General features: G+C 36.2%; 1 protein-coding gene across 1 annotated transcript in view; it reads left to right on the top strand.

Moving 5' to 3' along the window:
- Window positions 1-6,179, top strand: part of COL5A2 (collagen type V alpha 2 chain) — a 150,247-nt gene extending 144,068 nt beyond the window's left edge. The window contains exons 52-54 of the mRNA XM_032755185.2: window positions 1,525-1,712; window positions 3,177-3,416; window positions 4,111-6,179. Coding sequence (XP_032611076.1) covers window positions 1,525-1,712; window positions 3,177-3,416; window positions 4,111-4,257 — 575 coding nt within the window. The 3' untranslated portion in view covers window positions 4,258-6,179. The remainder of the gene's footprint in view (window positions 1-1,524; window positions 1,713-3,176; window positions 3,417-4,110) is intronic.
- The last annotated feature ends 11,606 nt before the right edge of the window (window positions 6,180-17,785 follow it).

Genomic DNA, 17,785 nt, shown 5'->3' on the forward strand with positions numbered 1-17,785 from the left:
TGCAGCAGGAAACCATAATCCTAAGCAAATTAATGCAGGAACAGAAAACCAGATATCATATGTTCTTACTTAATAAGTAAGAGCTAATGAGCACACATGGACATAAATATGAAACCATAAACACTGCAGGCTACTACGGGGGGCAGGGTGTAGATGGGAGCGAGGGTTGAGAAATTACCTGTTGGATACTATGCTCACTACTTGGGTGACAGGATCTGTACCCCAAACCTCAGCATCATACATTATCCCCATGTAACAAATCTGCACAGGTACCCCTTGTATCTAAAATAAAAGTTAACTTAAAAAAAAAATGTAGTATAATAGATGATATATCCTATTAATAATCCAGTTTCATGATGGTGGTTCCATTTCCATCCAGAAATCTTTAAATATTGATATTTTTGTGGAGTAAAAGCATTTCGTGGAAATGTGGAAAATACTTGCTTAAGTATTGTTCAAAATATTTATTTACTTGCATGACCTATAAGTGTCTTCATGTTAACATATTGTTTGATCATCAAGCATCTATTTCCCACATTTAAATATGTAATTCCTTTCATGTAGTTTAATGTTCTATGAGTCTTTTGGAATCTCTGCTGGCAGGATTATATTATTATGAGGTTCCAAGACATTTTGGAATCAAATAGTTGTTCTGCCTTAGCTGCATGTACCAGGCTTAAAGTTTACCTTATTCTGTCATTTTAATTCAATAAGACCTAGAGAAGAGGGATCCTAAGTCACTGGAGACAAATGAGCTACAAAGAGCTTAAGAATTTAAGTTAACTTTGAAATAACATTGACAGGAATAGCTAAAATTATTATCATTGAAGAAGGGACAATTTTATTAACTCTATACATTACATTCTGGCACTTTCATTTCATTTAAAATGCAATTCTCACATATTATTTGTATAATATACACACAAATATATATATACACACACCCATATATGCAAATGCATATTAAATTGTGTATTTGACTGTATGCCTACCACCAAGCACTGCCTTGGTATTTCCTGTTTTAAGAATCTCTTATATATGAGAAGAGTAATTTAAAAAAGAGCCAATGAAATGATTCATAGCATTCTAATTGTAATTCAACTCATTTATTACCTTTACTCATAGTTTTGATGTTACATTATTTTACATTATTTTATTACATTATTTACATTATTTTGTTATACTAATTCTAATTTGCTTTAAAATATTGGAAACACATCTATTTTGGTAAAGCCACTTACTGTAGATTGTCTCTTTTCGGTATTGTTTTCTCATCTATAAAATGGGGGTAATGATATTTCCTTCACATGGATGTTTTGAGCCTTAAGTACATGGTTTGGCAAAGCGCCTTACAATAGCGACTAGAATGTAGAAAGGCCCCCAATGCATAAAAGGGGCACTCTTGCTTAAAAGAATCCTTAATCTGTGAGTATATATTTTCAAACCCTCTGTTAATTCTTTTGGAGACTTATAATCATGATTGAGATTGTCTTTATTTAGTAAAATTTCTATTTTGAAAAATAGGTGAATACTGGATTGATCCTAACCAAGGATCTGTTGAAGATGCAATCAAAGTTTACTGCCACATGGAAACAGGAGAAACATGTATTTCAGCAAACCCATCCAGTGTACCACGTAAAACCTGGTGGGCCAGTAAATCTCCTGACAATAAACCTGTTTGGTATGGTCTTGATATGAACAGAGGGTCTCAGGTAATTTAATATGCTTACTTAAAATTGTATTCTTTACTTTTTACTGCTTATTACATATTTTTGATTTATTTAGGACTTTGCTGTTTTTTTTAACCAGGCTTATTTTACCGTGTTTATTTTGAAGTGATATAGTCTCAGTTAAAATTGTAATACCATTGCATAAACAAGGTTTTGCTATGAGTCAAGTTAACATAAATTTTGAATTAAAAATTTTCTCATTGATGAAATATAGAAAAGTAATTATTTTTACTGTAAGTTTCTCTAATGTATGTGACATGGACTGTGCAGTGTACCAGAAGGGATAAACTATATTGCCACAGTTGATAAACAGTTATTTCCGTATATTCAGCTTCAGGAGACCTGGTTACCTCACTGGGATCACGTACTGACTTTGGGGCCTTATAAAGTCTCTGAACTTTTTGGAGACTTGGTTTTGCCAGTTTAAAGTAAGGGTGATAATATTTATTCCATAGTTTCCATGTGGATGTAAAATTCTTAGTTTAAGGTCTCTTGTACTATGAGATAGATGGTAAATTAATATTAGATAACTGCTATAATAATGTTTAAATAATTGAATTATTTTGTAAAATTTTTAGTACTATTTAAACTTAAGGCGTTTTTGTAATGTTATGAGGTCTATTGATACTTTTCTGAGTCCCAGTCTACCCTGTTTCTGTCATGGTCTGGTGTTCAGACAACTGTCTGGCCTTTCCACTGCCTGTTGCAATGTGAATATTTCATTCTGCATCTCTTTATGGCAGCCTAATTGAAATTTTCTTCTCACTTCTGCTTCTGACCTTTTCCTAGAAATCACATTCAGAATAAACATTATATGAGAACATTATGGGTGTATACAAGATAAGCTGTTATCTATCATTATTTAATGAGCACAAAATTTTAAATTTTAAATATAAATAGTTGAAATATAATTTAGCTAATATAATATGTAAAATAAAAGCCCCAGATGGGAGTGCTGAAACCAAGGCTAAAAGTAGAAGGTGAGTAGGAAAGAGTCTCTAGAAAAGATTTTTTGATTATTTTTGTTAGCGCATGGAAAACTTTTAATATGTATTTCCTACAATTATGTAATGGTTGGGGTAAAAAGATTTTATACTACTAGTTAATTCTAATTTTTATTATAATTGGCAATAAAAATGAGTTATTTTTGATACATGAGTGAAGCAGATTTAAAAATACTTATGCTTGTTCTGGTGAATTACTGTTATTATTGGTTTCATTACCCTTTGTCTGGGTTAGTAAGGACAGAGGTTGTTTTTAGTATTCATAGACATTTTAAGACATGTTTATATGTACAGGTAGAATAGCTTGCTTTATGACAAGAATTAAAGTAATACTCTTCAAAATGGATTTATCTGAAATCAATTTATATATTTATCTATACATGTGTAAGGCATTATGAAACACTTCAGTCTTGTGTATGACAAAGACTCTTTGTTTTTCTAGTTTGCTTATGGAGACCACCAGTCACCTAATACAGCCATTACTCAGATGACTTTCTTGCGCCTTTTATCAAAAGAAGCCTCCCAGAACATTACTTACATCTGTAAAAACAGTGTAGGATACATGGATGATCAAGCTAAGAACCTCAAAAAAGCTGTGGTTCTCAAAGGGGCAAATGACTTAGATATCAAAGCAGAGGGAAATATTAGATTCCGGTATATCGTTCTTCAAGACACTTGCTCTGTAAGTACTTTTTGATCTACGTTGATATGGTTGAAGAAAAAAAAATATTTTTGTTAAAAATACCATTATGGCACTGGAACTGGGGGAAATTTTACCTTGTGTATGAGCACAATAGCAGTTTGTTTATAGTCATTCGTTAGTGTAAACTTGAGTGCATGTTAGCACATGAAGCATGATAGAGGTTTGAATCCATATAGTAAAGAAAGAACTGGATCCCTAAGATCTGATCCAGTTCTTCTGAAGACTTTCTTTGGTTCTTTTCCAAGTTATTTAACTTACTGAATCTCAGTCCTATGCTTAAAATTCCTCATTTCTAAAATGTGTAATCCAAGATACTTTATTTTTTCTAACAATTTGTAATTCTCCCCGCTTGCATATTGAGATATAAAACAAAAATAATACTGAATAGTGAATTATAGTTTCATTTGTGAAAAACAAAAAAGCTTTCATAATTTATGTTGCTAGTGACCATTTGGGAAGCTGCAGAAGAACCAAGGAAATTTACTTAAAGCATGAAAGAAATTCTGTTACATAAGTACACTAATATCTCACTTTATGTCTTCATTCCTTTCTTTTAAGTAGTACTCTAAAAATTATTGTCTTTGCATTATAAAAGTTGTCTGGGAAGGTTGCTGTCTAACATACTTGGAAAAAATTGTATGTACGTTTAACCCATTGCATCATTTAATTTCAGAAGCGAAATGGAAATGTGGGCAAGACTGTCTTTGAATATAGAACACAGAATGTGGCACGCTTGCCCATCATAGATCTTGCTCCTGTGGATGTTGGTGGCACAGACCAGGAATTCGGCGTTGAAATTGGGCCAGTTTGTTTTGTGTAAAGTAAGCCAAGATACATCGACAGTGAGCACCACCATCAATGACCACCGCCATTCACAAGAACTTTGACTGTTTGAAGTTGATCCTGAGACTCTTGAAGTAATGGCTGATCCTGCATCAGCATTGTATATATGGTCTTAAGTGCCTGGCCTCCTTATCCTTCAGAATATTTATTTTACTTACAGTCCTCAAGTTTTAATTGATTTTAAATATTTTTCAATACAACAGTTTAGGTTTAAGATGATCAATGACAATGACCACCTTTGCAGAAAGTAAACTGATTGAATAAATAAATCTCCGTTTTCTTCAATTTATTTCAGTGTAATGAAAATGTTGCTTAGTATTTATGAGGAAATTCTTCTTCCTGGCAGGTAGCTTAAAGAGTGGGGTATATAGAGCCACAACACATGTTTATTTTGCTTGGCTGCAGTTGAAAAAAGTTAGTACCCTTTTGTGACCTCTCATTCCAAGATTGTCAATTAAAAATGAGCTTAAATGTTCAACTTGTGATTGAGACCTACATGCATGTCTTGATATTGTGTAACTATAATCGAGACTCTTTAAGGAGAACCTTAAAAAAAAAAAAAACACCAGTTTCTCACTGTCTTAAATAGAATTTTTAAATAGTATATATTCAGTGGCATTTTGGAGAACAAAGTGAATTTACTTTGACTTCTTAAATTTTTGTAAAAGACTATAAGTTTAGACATCTTTCTCATTCAAATTTAAAGATATCTTTCTCCTCTTGACTCAATCTATCAATATCGATAGAAGTCACACTAGTATATACCATTTAATACATTTACACTTTCTTATTTAAGAAGATATTGAATGCAAAATAATTGACATATGGAACAAACAAACGTCCAAGGACTCTAAGTTGAGACTCTTCCACATGTACAATCTCATCATCCTGAAGCCTATAATGAAGAAAAAGATCTAGAAACTGAGTTGTGGAGCTGACTCTAATCAAATGTGATGATTGGAATTAGACCATTTGGCCTTTGAACTTTCATAGGAAAAATGACCCAACATTTCTTAGCGTGAGCTACCTCATCTCTAGAAGCTGGGACGGACTTACTATTCTTGTTTGTATTTTAGATACTGAAAGGTGCTATGCTTCTGTTATTATTCCAAGACTGGAGATAGGCAGGGCTAAAAAGGTATTATTATTTTTCCTTTAATGATGGTGCTAAAATTCTTCCTATAAAATTCTTTAAAAATAAAGATGGTTAAATCACTACCATTGTGAAAACATAACTGTTAGACTTCCATTTCTGAAAGAAAGAGCATCGTTCCAATGCTTGTTCACTGTTCCTCTGTCATACTGTATCTGGAGTGCTTTGTAATACTTGCATGCTTCTTAGACCAGAACATGTAGGTCCCCTTGTGTCTCAAGACTTTTTTTTTCTTAATTGCATTTGTTGGCTCTATTTTAATTTTTTTCTTTTAAAATAAACAGCTGGGACCATCCCAAAAGACAAGCCATGCACACAACTTTGGTCATGTATCTCTGCAAAGCATCAAATTAAATGCACGCTTTTGTCATGTCAGTGGTTTTTGTTTTGTGAAATTCCTTTGACCATATTAGATCTATTTCATTTCCAATAGTAAAAAGGAGATGTGATGGTATACTTTGTTTGCCATTTGTTTAAAAGATACAACAGATACCTTCTATCATGTATGTACTGGCTTATAAATGAAAATCTATCTACAACATTACCCACAAAGGCAACATGACACCAATTATCACTGTTTCTGTCCTTAAAAATGTCAGAGTAGTATTATTGATAAAAAGGGCAAGCAATAGATTTTTCATGACTGAATAAACTGTAATAATAAAACATATGTCTCAAAGTTATCACATATGAATTTAGCCTAATTGTTTTCAGTTTTGTTTTCAATATTTAGTTTATAACATCATTTTCCCCTAAACTGGTTATATTTTGACCTGTATGTCTTAAATTTGAGTATTTATATGCCTGAATACATGTGTGAGTTTTGTTTTACTTCCTTCAAGTCCAAACTATACAGATTATATAAGTTCATATAGATGAATCAGAAATATGTGGTAATACTATTAAGTCACAAACACTAACAATTCCCAACTACAGAAATAACAGTTCTTATTTGGATTTTGGGAATGCTACCAATAAAAGCCTGCCCAGACCATTCCAAAGCTCTCAGATTTCTTGCCTATATATTAGACCTGTCAGTGGATTTCTTTACTTTCATGTCCCATAGACACCTCAAATTCTACAGTAGAAAAAGTGAAATAATCTACATTTGGGGAGGATGGTGGCATACATTTATTGTTGATTTATTTAAAAAATACAAATGAAAATTCTCAAAATTAACAGAAATTTTAAAAAAGACAATAGCTTCATTATCTATCCATTTAGGCAGGCCAGAAACCTGAGAGTCATTTTTGTCACCTCTCTCTCTCTCTCTCTCTCTCAGACCATGCCAGAGTCCTGTCCTTCTTAAATATTTCCAATTCTGCCCCATAATATTCCCTAAGATCATATCCTTCTCTTGATCTCCACTGCCGCTATCCTTGTCCACGTAATCATTGTGTCGCCCGAGGTTTTTCAATAGGCTCCGACAGGTTTTCAGGCATCCGCTCTTGCCCTCTTCTGATCCATTGTTCTCACTACAGCCAGAGAAATCAATTTGAAATAAAAATCTGAATATGTCACCTCCCATTCCCCCCCGCCACCCTAGCTAACACAACACACACGCACTCATTATTATAAAAAGCTTCAGTGGTAGCTTCTAGGATAAAGACAAAAATCTTCAAACTATGAGGTACTGGCATGACCTGACTCCTGCCTTCTTCCCAGGCTTCCTTACACCACTGTCTCCGTTACTCTGTGCTCCGCTCACATGGGATTTTGTCCGTTTTCTAAAAGCTTCTAGATTCCCGTCCTGCTGAAAACCATTTGTATGTGTATTCTTTTTGCCCAGTTTACTTGTATTTACCTTTCAGAACTCTTCTCAATGCCTCATCCTCACAAAATCTTTACTAGGCTCCTCACTCCTCACCACAACCCAGGTAAGATAGTCCCCGTTAAATTTTCTTGGCACACTGTATTTCTTCTTATAAATATTTATATTTATAGCACAAATTAGAATGTTTTATAAAGGGTGTGATTATTTGGTAGGTGTCAGTCTTTTCTATTAATTGTATTTGTTACAAAGGCACGGACTGTTTACACAGGATCTAAAAATTTTCTTAGTATTTGTGCATGCTCAACATACATTCATTGAATGATGAACAATTGTATACTATGTGTAACTGGAAAAATACATTCAGAGAGTAATCATACTTGGTTTATGTACTAGCGTGAAGCATACATCGTTATTACCATTATATTATGTTACTGTTTCTATTAGTACTACTGGACAGAAACACAATTGAAGAAGGGATTATTATCCAATAACAATAGCAACATACAACGTATACCTAAACGTGACAAGAAATTTGCAGAACCTGATTGAAAAGAACCCATTAACGCTTGACTGAGACATGTAAATTAAAATTAGGGCTAAACCTACCTTAACATAGGGAAGCTCAATATTTGAAAAGTGTAATTTTTTCCTAAATTAATAAATACTCCCACTGAAAATCTCTATAAGATCATAAAAACAGAAAACATGACAAAACTATTCTAAAGCTCATTGGAATAAAAAATTTGCTAGAAAAGTGATTAAAAAATCCCCTCCAAAACAGAAGTGGTGAATAAAGGTGGACCCTGGCCCAAGTAAGTATTTAAAAATAACAAAAAGCTACCAGTCATAGGGAACAAAAAATATTTAGTAATGAATCTATGTACCTGTATTATAATTAATATAGAAAAAAATTCCCATTTATTCAGTAAATGCTATTAAAGTAAATTTATAATTATTTATCATTTGAAAGCATGTTTCTTTCTTTAATTCTTATACCAAAACAGTTCCCAAGTGAACTAATTTAATTTTTAAAACCTCTAAATATGTTTGCATAAAAATTATTGAGTAGTTGAATAATCCTGGAATGGAAATGAAAACAAATATATAAATAATAAAATGCTGAAAGATCAGATTCTAAAATACATCTTAAATCTGTATTATAACCAGGCACAATACTAATCACTTGTTGTCCCAGCTATTCAGTAGTCTGAGGTGGGTGGATCACTTCAGTCCAGGAGTTTAAGGCTAGCCCTGGCAAGATAGTGAAATCCTACCATAAAAAAAAAGAAAACTATTATAAAACTCTCAGTAGTATGCTTCAAAGCATGTTCAAGTTGGGAAAATTTATGTAATATATATTACAGAAATGGTTTAATACAGTTTCTGTAAAAACCTCCAAAATATGCATAGTCCTATACAGGTAATTTACAAAAGCCACAATATAAAAACTGATAAATGTGGAAGATATTTAATATTAGAAATAAAAATGCAACAGAAACAATAAGATATTGAATTCAATCAGAATTTGACAAACATTAAAATACCTGATAGTATTAAGTGTCAAAGAAGATGCAGAAAAACACTTAAACACTTTTTTCCCCTGTTTTTTCCCCTGGAATGTGGAAAGAATAGTTAAAGTCATTTTCTCTAATTGGTTTATTCACAGTTCCCATAAATGTGAGAAGGTAGTAGGCCCAAAAGTGAGCCAGAGGTTGAGGATAGAGTAGTACATACTAGGATGTCCTTTGGGGCTGTTGATTTTACCTGATGACAAGTAACTTAAAACATTATTTGTAAAACAAAAAACAACAAAAGACAAAACAACTCCACAAATGTAAATATAATAAATATAATATAAGATAGAATAGAACTTAAAAATTAACATGATAAAACCAATTTCACAATGGTGCCAGATTATTTACACTACAGACTAAGAATCTATTGTGGGTACATGCTTTTCGTGTGGATTTCATGTCAGATACTGGTATTTTTGCTTTGGAATGTAAAATTATTACCCAGCACATGGTACAAGAAATCACTCCATGCTTTATATGCTGTTTATACCATTTAGTGGGTAAAACAGACCAACATACCAACTAAGCTGAATAAATACATGGTGATAACTAATGTTAATTAGGTATGCACATGGGAAGCATGGGACCTAGCCATCTAAGCTAGGCTGGAATTTGGAGAGGAGAGGAAGCAAGGAAGAGTAGCTGGAATACACTCTTTCTTAATGAGTCTTGAGGGTTAAAGACAGTGTCTTGAGCAATGAAAGAAGGTAAGACACAAAGAACAACATAGATCAAGGCATGGAGTTCTTAAAAGTCATGGCCTTGCCTGGGGAGCCCCTAGTGGGCAGTTTCTGTAATAGATTGCATACAAGCGGTTGGTGGGAGATGAAGTTAGAGAAGCAGGAAGAGGTATCATGAAGGGACTTGTGTGTAGAAATAAAGAGATTGAAAATTATTTTGAAGGTGTTTTAAGGAAAGTATCTGTGGTTCTTAGCTGGGTGTGTAACCATACCCTCTAGAGTGCCCTTGGAAATGTGTGAGGAGGATGTTAGTGTTTGTAATAAAGATTGGGGAATATTTTAGGCATTTTGTAGATAGGCCCAGGATGTTGAAATTCTTGTATGTAGGCCAATCCCTTAGAACAAACTCTGAACCACCCAAAATACCAATAGAAGTTTCACTGCAAAATATTGAAGTGTTTTGGCAAGTAAGACACGTTGTGATTTGCATGTTAGAAAGATCACCTTGGCAGCAATACTGAAGGAAGAATTTTTAATGTGAGTAAGACTGAAAAGAGAAAAATTAGTCAAACAATGTATAAGAAAAGCAGGAAAGAGCAGTTCATGTCACTGCACATGGAGAGAGATGGATTTGAGAGATATTTAAGAAAAAGCATCAAGGCAATCTGTTGAAAGAGTGAGGGTGAGGAACCAAGATTTTAAGATTGTTTCCAAATTTCTGGCTTAGGTAGCTGGAAGGAAGTTGCTGGCATGTACTGAGTTGGGGACTAGCAAAGGGGGCAGCCTGAGGACATGTGTTCTATGTCCATGGGGCATCTAGCTTGAGATAGTCAGGGATATACATGAAGATAGATGAGCCATCACATCAGTAATTGTTTGAGATTTCAATGTGAGTGCAATCATTCACAAAAGTGGAGACTAGTGAGCCCGGAACAGACCACTGGAGAATGCTGATGTTCAAGAGGAAAAGAGTGAAGGAGGAATATATATTATATGAATATTACTTTTTAGTCATAGAATTCTAAACCTCGGATGTTAGAGGTAACTGTGAAGTCAGAAAAGAGAGCTTGAAGCCATGTCTAATGCTATAATGCATCTCTTATTCTCATTTTTATACTTTAATGATTAACCTCAATAAAACCAACAGAATGAAATGTGAGAGAAAATGAAAATTCTATTTGAAAATTGAACTAGACAAAAGCATTAGTGAGACATAATAAGGAGCTCTAGAGATAAAACTGTAAAAATTTAGCAAAATCCTATAAAAATTTGCTCGTAATTCTCTGCTGGATTTTATTGTGATGCTATCAACAAAAACCTCAAATGATATTTCATTCATATGTGACTATCTTACAGGATAAATAATGCCCTGAAGATTGCATTTATTTTGATTTTCTTTTTCTTTTTTTTTAAAATTTTGTATTTCCCTAGGTTATTGGGGAACAGATGGTGTTTGGTTACGTAAGTTCTTTAGTGGTGATTGCTGAGATTTTGGTGCACCCATCACCCGAGCAGTACACACTGCACCCAATTTGTAGTCTTTTATAGCTCACTCCCTTTCTACCCTTTCCCCCTGATTCCCCAATGTCCACTGTGTCATTGCTATGCCTTTGCATCCTCATAGCTTAGCTCTCACTTATGAGTTAGAACATACAATGTGTGGTTTTTCATTCATGAGTTACCTCACTTAGAATAATAGTCTCCAACTTATCCACATTGCTGTGAATGCCATTAATTCATTCCTTTTTATGGCTGAGTAGTATTCCATCATATATATATATGAGAGATATTTAAGAAAAAGCATCAAGGCAATCTGATGAAAGAGTGAGGGTGAGGAACCAAGATTTTAAGATTATTTCCAAATTTCTGGCTTAGGTAGCTGGCAGGAAGGTGCTGGCATGTACTGAGATGGGGACTAGCAAAGGGGGCATATATATCATATTTATGATATTTATATATGATATATATGATATATATATATCAACGAGTGGATAAAGAAACTGTGTTGATTGATGGGCATTTGGGTTGGTTCCACATTTTTGCAATTGCAAATTGTGCCACTATAAACGTGCACATGCAAGTATCTTTTTGGTGTGATAACTTCTTTTCCTCTAGGTAGATACCAAGGAGTGGGATCACTGAATCAAATGGTAATTCTAATTTTAGTCGTTTAAGGAATCTCCACACTGTATTCCACCAGTGGTTGTACTAGTTTACATTCCCTACAGCAGTGTAGAAGTGTACCTGTTCATTGTGTTCATGCCAACATCTATTTTTTTAAATTTTTTCATTATGGCCATTTCTTGCATGAGTTAGATGGTATTGCATTGTGGTTTTGATTTGCATTTCTTTAATCATTAGTGATGGTGAGCATTTTTTCCTATGTTTCTTGGTCATTTGTATATCTTCTTTTGAGACAGAGTCTTGCTCTGTTGCCCAGGTTAAACAGCAGTGGTGTGATCTTGGCTCACTGCCACCTCTGGCTCCTGGGTTCAAGTAAGTCTCCTGTGTCAGCCTCCTGAGTAGCTACGATTACAGGTGTGCACCACCATGCCTAGCTAATTTTTGTATTTTTAGTAGAGACAGGGTTTCACCATGATGGCCAGGCTGATCTCAAACTCCTGACCTCAAATGATCTTCCTGCCTTGGCCTCCCAGATGCATTTATTTTTAATCAAAGAATATGATTCACCTCATTTTGAAGAGTGCATACCAAAAGCATATGCATATAAGCAGTTATGGTTAAATGCCATTGATACGGCAGAAAATTGGTCTGCATATATGTGAAGTACAAATGCAGATTCAAGTGGTAATAAATAGAGAAAGGTAGAACTGTAATGGTAATGTGAACAATTTTCCCAGCAGTTGAAACTGTTATGAGATTAGATCCTATAATGAAAGGCGGCTGGAGATACAGAATGATCACAATTGTTAGCCAATTTAATGAGAAAAAAAAAAGCAACATAAATTGTAAACATCTGTAGTCAGAATTGTAGCCCTAAAGACTCAAAGGAAGCTAAAGTACCAGCCCCTCCCAGAGACATTTGACGTTTCCTTGCATAATACTGTGCTTTGTTGGGTTCTTACAGAAAGTGATCGCCTCTTTCAAAGCTGTGCTTTTGCTGACTCTGCTGAGGACAGTCTCCAGGTGGTTTAAATTCAAGACAAAATTTGAAAATCAGTCTCAAACCATTTTTATCAATAGCACTAATGAAGCCCTCCTTCTGTTCAGTTTCCTCTCTCTCCTCATAGCCCTGAAGTAATCACAACCTCAGCCCTCAAAATTGAATCCTCCTTTTAAAAAATGATTAAAAGCTACAGTATCCCCAATCAGACCCTTGATGATGTTTCCTCCACATCCTCCTTCTCACCATGTACACACCATGCATGCTGTTCTTTTCCCCTTTCCTTTGGAAGTTTTGCTCCCTGATGATTTCATTCTGGAGCCAGATGATTTCATCCACCATCTGCAGAAGGATAATTTCCAAATAGACTTAGCTGCCTCTGACCTAGTATTCTCCAATCAGTCACACATTTTATCATGTTCAACTACCCTTCCAAATGAATCACTGCCACGTTTAACTGCCACGTAGAAAGCTGCAAATAAGCCTGAAGTTGTGTAAATTTCCACTGAGTCCTTATTAAATGGAAACATCTCTTGCCTGCTTATTGATATTCTCCTTCAGCCTGACCCCATTTCCCTCCTTAACCTAATTTTCCCGGCAAGTATGTCTGCACTCTGTGACTCTTTCTTCAGTCTAGTCTTTGAAGAAAAGGTGTTCTGATTCGCTGCTAAAATTGTTTTGTCTCATCCTCATCTTTCCTAAAATGGAGATCCAATCTGCCTCCTTCTTCCCACAATGGGTATCTCTTCATTGCCTGCAAATCTGACCATGGCTCCCCATGTTTCCCTTGATTTTGTGCTCTCCTCAAGTAACAGCTTTTCAATATTTACTACCTTTTTATGACTCTAGACTGAGAAGTAGACAAAATAAAAAGTCATCACCTTGCTATTCTAAGGCCTCATGTCTAGACTGTATTTCCAGCCTCATCTCTCACAACACCACTGCTTGAAACCCACGCTCCCTCTGAAACTGGGATAATTTAAATTGCCAAGTATGCCTCCCAACTCTGCACCTCTTTCCTTACAGTATTTTCTGTGGTCTTCCTTTCTCTTGCTACCTGAAAAACATTATATTATTTAAAGTTGGCCCCACATGTCATCTGTTTCATGTAGCCTGACTTGAGAGCCTCCATGTGGACATAACTGTTCATTCCTTGTCCCTTTCTTGTGTTACGGGATCTTTGGAGTGTCGATTTTCTGACTGGAAACCTCTGTGGCCATGGTGCCTCAGCCTGAATTCTTGTTCTGTATCCAGGAAGAACGAGGTATACAGACAAGTGAAGTGTGAACAAGACGAAGATGAGCTTTATTGAGTGTTACAACAGCTCAGATGAGACCCACGGTGGGTAGCTCCTCTCCGCAGGCAAGTCATCTGTGGAGTGTTCAGTTCTCTGCAGAGAAGAAGCCCTGGAGAGGGTAGCTCCTCTCTGCAGATCATTCAGACGTCTCTGCAGGTCTCTGAAGTTCTCAGCAGAGAGGGTATTTCCTCTCTGCAGTTGGTTGTCCTGTTGTCTCTCTGTCCTCTCCATCCTCTGCCCTGCTCTGGCTGAGCCCAGGGCTTTTATGGACCTCACAGGGGTGGAAGTGCCTGCCGATTGGTCATGGATGGCCATGGGTGGCCTGGGAGAGGCACCACGAGTCCCCACTCTGGTCCATGGAACAGGCAGCCTGGCCCCTAACCTTTAGGCCCTCTCTAGCCTGAAGGTGGGGCCTTACCAGAGACCCACCAACTTCTGCCCAGGACTCTGTGTCCCATGGTTATTCATGACCCCAGGGCTCAGCTGCAACCAGGGGTGAGATCAGAGCTGTGGCAGCAGAGGACAGAGGCCAAGCAGCCAGAGCAGATACCCCCGAGCCTATGGGGATGTGCAATCGGGAACTTCCCGGGACATCAAGTATGCAGGCTACAGAGATGTACAGGTCCTGGGCCTGGGAGGGCAGCTGCAGCTGCACCTGAGAAGCTCATACCCCCTCCAAGAGTATAGGGAGGCTCAGATCCACAGCTACAGTTTTGGTGACTATACCCCCACCAAGGAGGGCAGGGCTCCTGCCTGCTCCACAGAGTGGGAGGCCTGGGTCTGCAGCTGCAGTTTGGGCAGCTGCAGTGGCACCTGGGGAGCTCCTGCACCAACTTGGGTCAGGGTTCCCACCAGCTCCATGGAGTGTGCAGCCCCAGCCATGCCTCCCTGTGCCTCCTTGCTGCAGCCTGCATGATGGCTACAGCCGCTGCCATCACTAGTACCTTGTATTTCTCTAATTCAAATTATACGTTAAGTCTTGTGACATGCTTGTGTCATCATACTTTTACTAAATTTCATGATCTCTTATTCTCCTTGAATAATCTTGGGCACTTGGTTCTGAGCCTTGCATTTAGTAATTGCTCAATACTGTGGCTGAATTAAAATGAATGGATTTAGGTAGCCTGGGTTCTTCACTGTGCTATGGACATAGGATAATCATTCTTCTATTTGTTCTCTTCTTTTGTTTATTAGTCCAAAGTGGTTTTCCTTTTCTCCAGTGTTTACTCAAATAACACTCTTTTTTATTGTACAATACATTTTATCTTTTAAAGAAGACAGTCCTGAAAATATAATCATCATTGACCAATTCTTTTTCTCATCTGCTATCTATATCTCTTATAGTTAGCCCAGCACAATTTAGCACTTAATTGGTTGTCTTGAATGCTTTTGTGCCACTTCATTTGGGTTCAACCTATCTACCCTAGACAACACACACCTAAAGAGGGACAATCATGTGATATATTTCCGTCTAGTGTTTAGAAGAGTACTGAACATATAGGAGGAGGTTATGATTTGATAATCCACATGTATGCCGTTTTCAAAGCCAAAACATTGATAGCAGCTGATAGCAGCCACTGAAAATAGTTGTTACTGAGGGTTCACAGCAGTGTCTCTCACATAGAATTGCCCCCAGTCTTGAAGACTGCTTTACCAAATGTAACCTCCACCCCTTCCAAATTTCAGCCCACAGTCAATGACTGTCTGATTCAGGAATAAAAAAACCCATCCCTCTTACTGTGAATTATAACAACTCTGAAGGACCACCTCAGTTCCAGAGTTTCCTGTAGAGTCCCCTGAAACCTCTGTCAATTGCATGGGGTCAGCTTCCCCCTCTGTTTAAACCTATGTTTCTCATTTCCTTACAGATGTATCTCCCAAGATGACTCCCCAGTAAATCTTCTGCTCATCATTAGCTGCCTTACAGTCTGTTTTCAGGGAACTCAACCAAAGACAGAGCTTAACTTTTGCTTCTTTTCCTACTCCATTATGGGGTATCTCATTTTAAAGATAATAGAAAGTATATCCCACAGAATCACTAAACTGATGTGAAATATCGTAACTCCTATTTCTAAATTTTATGGACCTCAAAAGGCAACCTGATTTCTGTTAATAAATATCATAGCAGATATTGTCCAAAAATGCAAAGTAATTCAATGCATTTTAGTGAAAACATTCAGGAGTTATAAGGGTAAAGATGTTTTTGAGGAAGATTAAAGCAATGAAAAGAAAAAGGATGAGCAAAATATCAGATAAAAACTTGTTTAATAAAAAATGTTAGCCATAGATGATAGTCTTTTTGTTTATGGCATTGACTCAACAAGTGATTATTTGCAAGATTTCTGAAAACCTTCAATGGGGCAGACTAGAGAATACGGAGATTTGGGGAGATCTTTCAAGTATGCTGTGTTGTATAAAATGTGTTCACCAATATTATATCAAGCTATCTTAGTGAGTTATGACTCAGTGAATAATTATGTATGAAAAGAAAATATTTTTTCATCGTTTCAGACTCACTTTTAAAAATAGGCACATTCCTCTAAGACAGAATCCAGAAAAATAGGATTTTAGTATACACTAGACAAAAGAAATTTCCCTTTGATGTGATTTCTAACTTTGGAGCCATTACTCTATAAGAACGGTTTCCTCTATATTTCTCCTAATTTGACCAAAAATTTAAAAATACATTTTTATGGATAAAATAATATTATTTTAAGTAAAATAAGCAGCATACAATATTGCCTAAATAATATTATCCCAATTATGTTAGAATATGCATAGAAGACTTGAAGGAAATAGCCACTGATCTGGAACACAGATACTCTGTTTTTCCTCTTAGTTTTCTGCTAACTATGTTCTAACTATGTTATAACGGCTGCATTAACTTCATCCTCAATCTTTATAAAATACATTTTATTTTAGTCAAGGAAGTAAAATAATTTTTGTTAAAATGTCAGTTTGAGGGTGAAGAAAGTTGTATTTAATCCTCCATCATGAAAGAGATAATAAAGAGATAACGTAACTGTGATATGAAGGATTACATTGCATCACTACTGCCATTTATAGACAGAAAAACTCATATAACTTCACTTGACCTTGCTTTTAAAAATCTATAATTAGTGATCTTGGAATACATTGACTCTAAATTCATTTGTTCCCTTAATGCCACAATTCTGAAATTTAAACTTTTTCACCTGGCACCTAAGTCCCTACACTTTCATGGTTTCCTTTCATTCTTTCTCTGTCTCCTTTGTTGCTTCCTCCGCATTTCTCCAATTTGTGAATATTAAAATATCCCAGGCTTTCATATTTTCTTCTTTCTACACTCTATTATTTCATGATCTCTACTTTTCTTCCCCCCTTTTATTTTTTCAGGCAGAGTTTCGCTCTTGTTGCCCAAGCGGGATGCAATAGCATGATCCCGGCTCACTGCAACCTCCGCCTCTTGGGTTCAAATGATTCTCTTGCCTCAGCCTCCCGAGTAGCTGAGATTACAGGCCTGTGCCACTGTGGCTACTTTTTTGTATTTTTAGTAGAAACGAGATGTCACCATGTTGGTCAGGCTGGTCTCGAACTCCTGGCCTCAGGTGATCCTCTCACCTCGGCCTCCCAAAGTGCTAGAATTACAGGCGTAAGCCACCATGCCTGGCCTGATCTCTTCTACTTCTAAGGATGTAAAAGCCATATGCTGAAACTCTTAAATTTATTTCTCTAGCCTGGACCTCTCCTCTGATTTCCAGCAAGTCTGCTTAGAAGAGTGATAAGCATCCAAAATGTAACATGCCCAGCTTCAAAGTACTGAGTTTCTCAAGTTTTTTACCTTAGTCTCCCCCATCTTAGTTACAACTCTATTCTTCCAGCTACTTGGACCAAAAGCCTTGGATTCATGCTTGATATCTCTCG

Source organism: Hylobates moloch, unplaced genomic scaffold (genome assembly GCF_009828535.3).
Source record: "Hylobates moloch isolate HMO894 unplaced genomic scaffold, HMol_V3 SCAFFOLD_1, whole genome shotgun sequence".
NCBI classification, from domain to species: Eukaryota; Metazoa; Chordata; class Mammalia; order Primates; family Hylobatidae; genus Hylobates; species Hylobates moloch.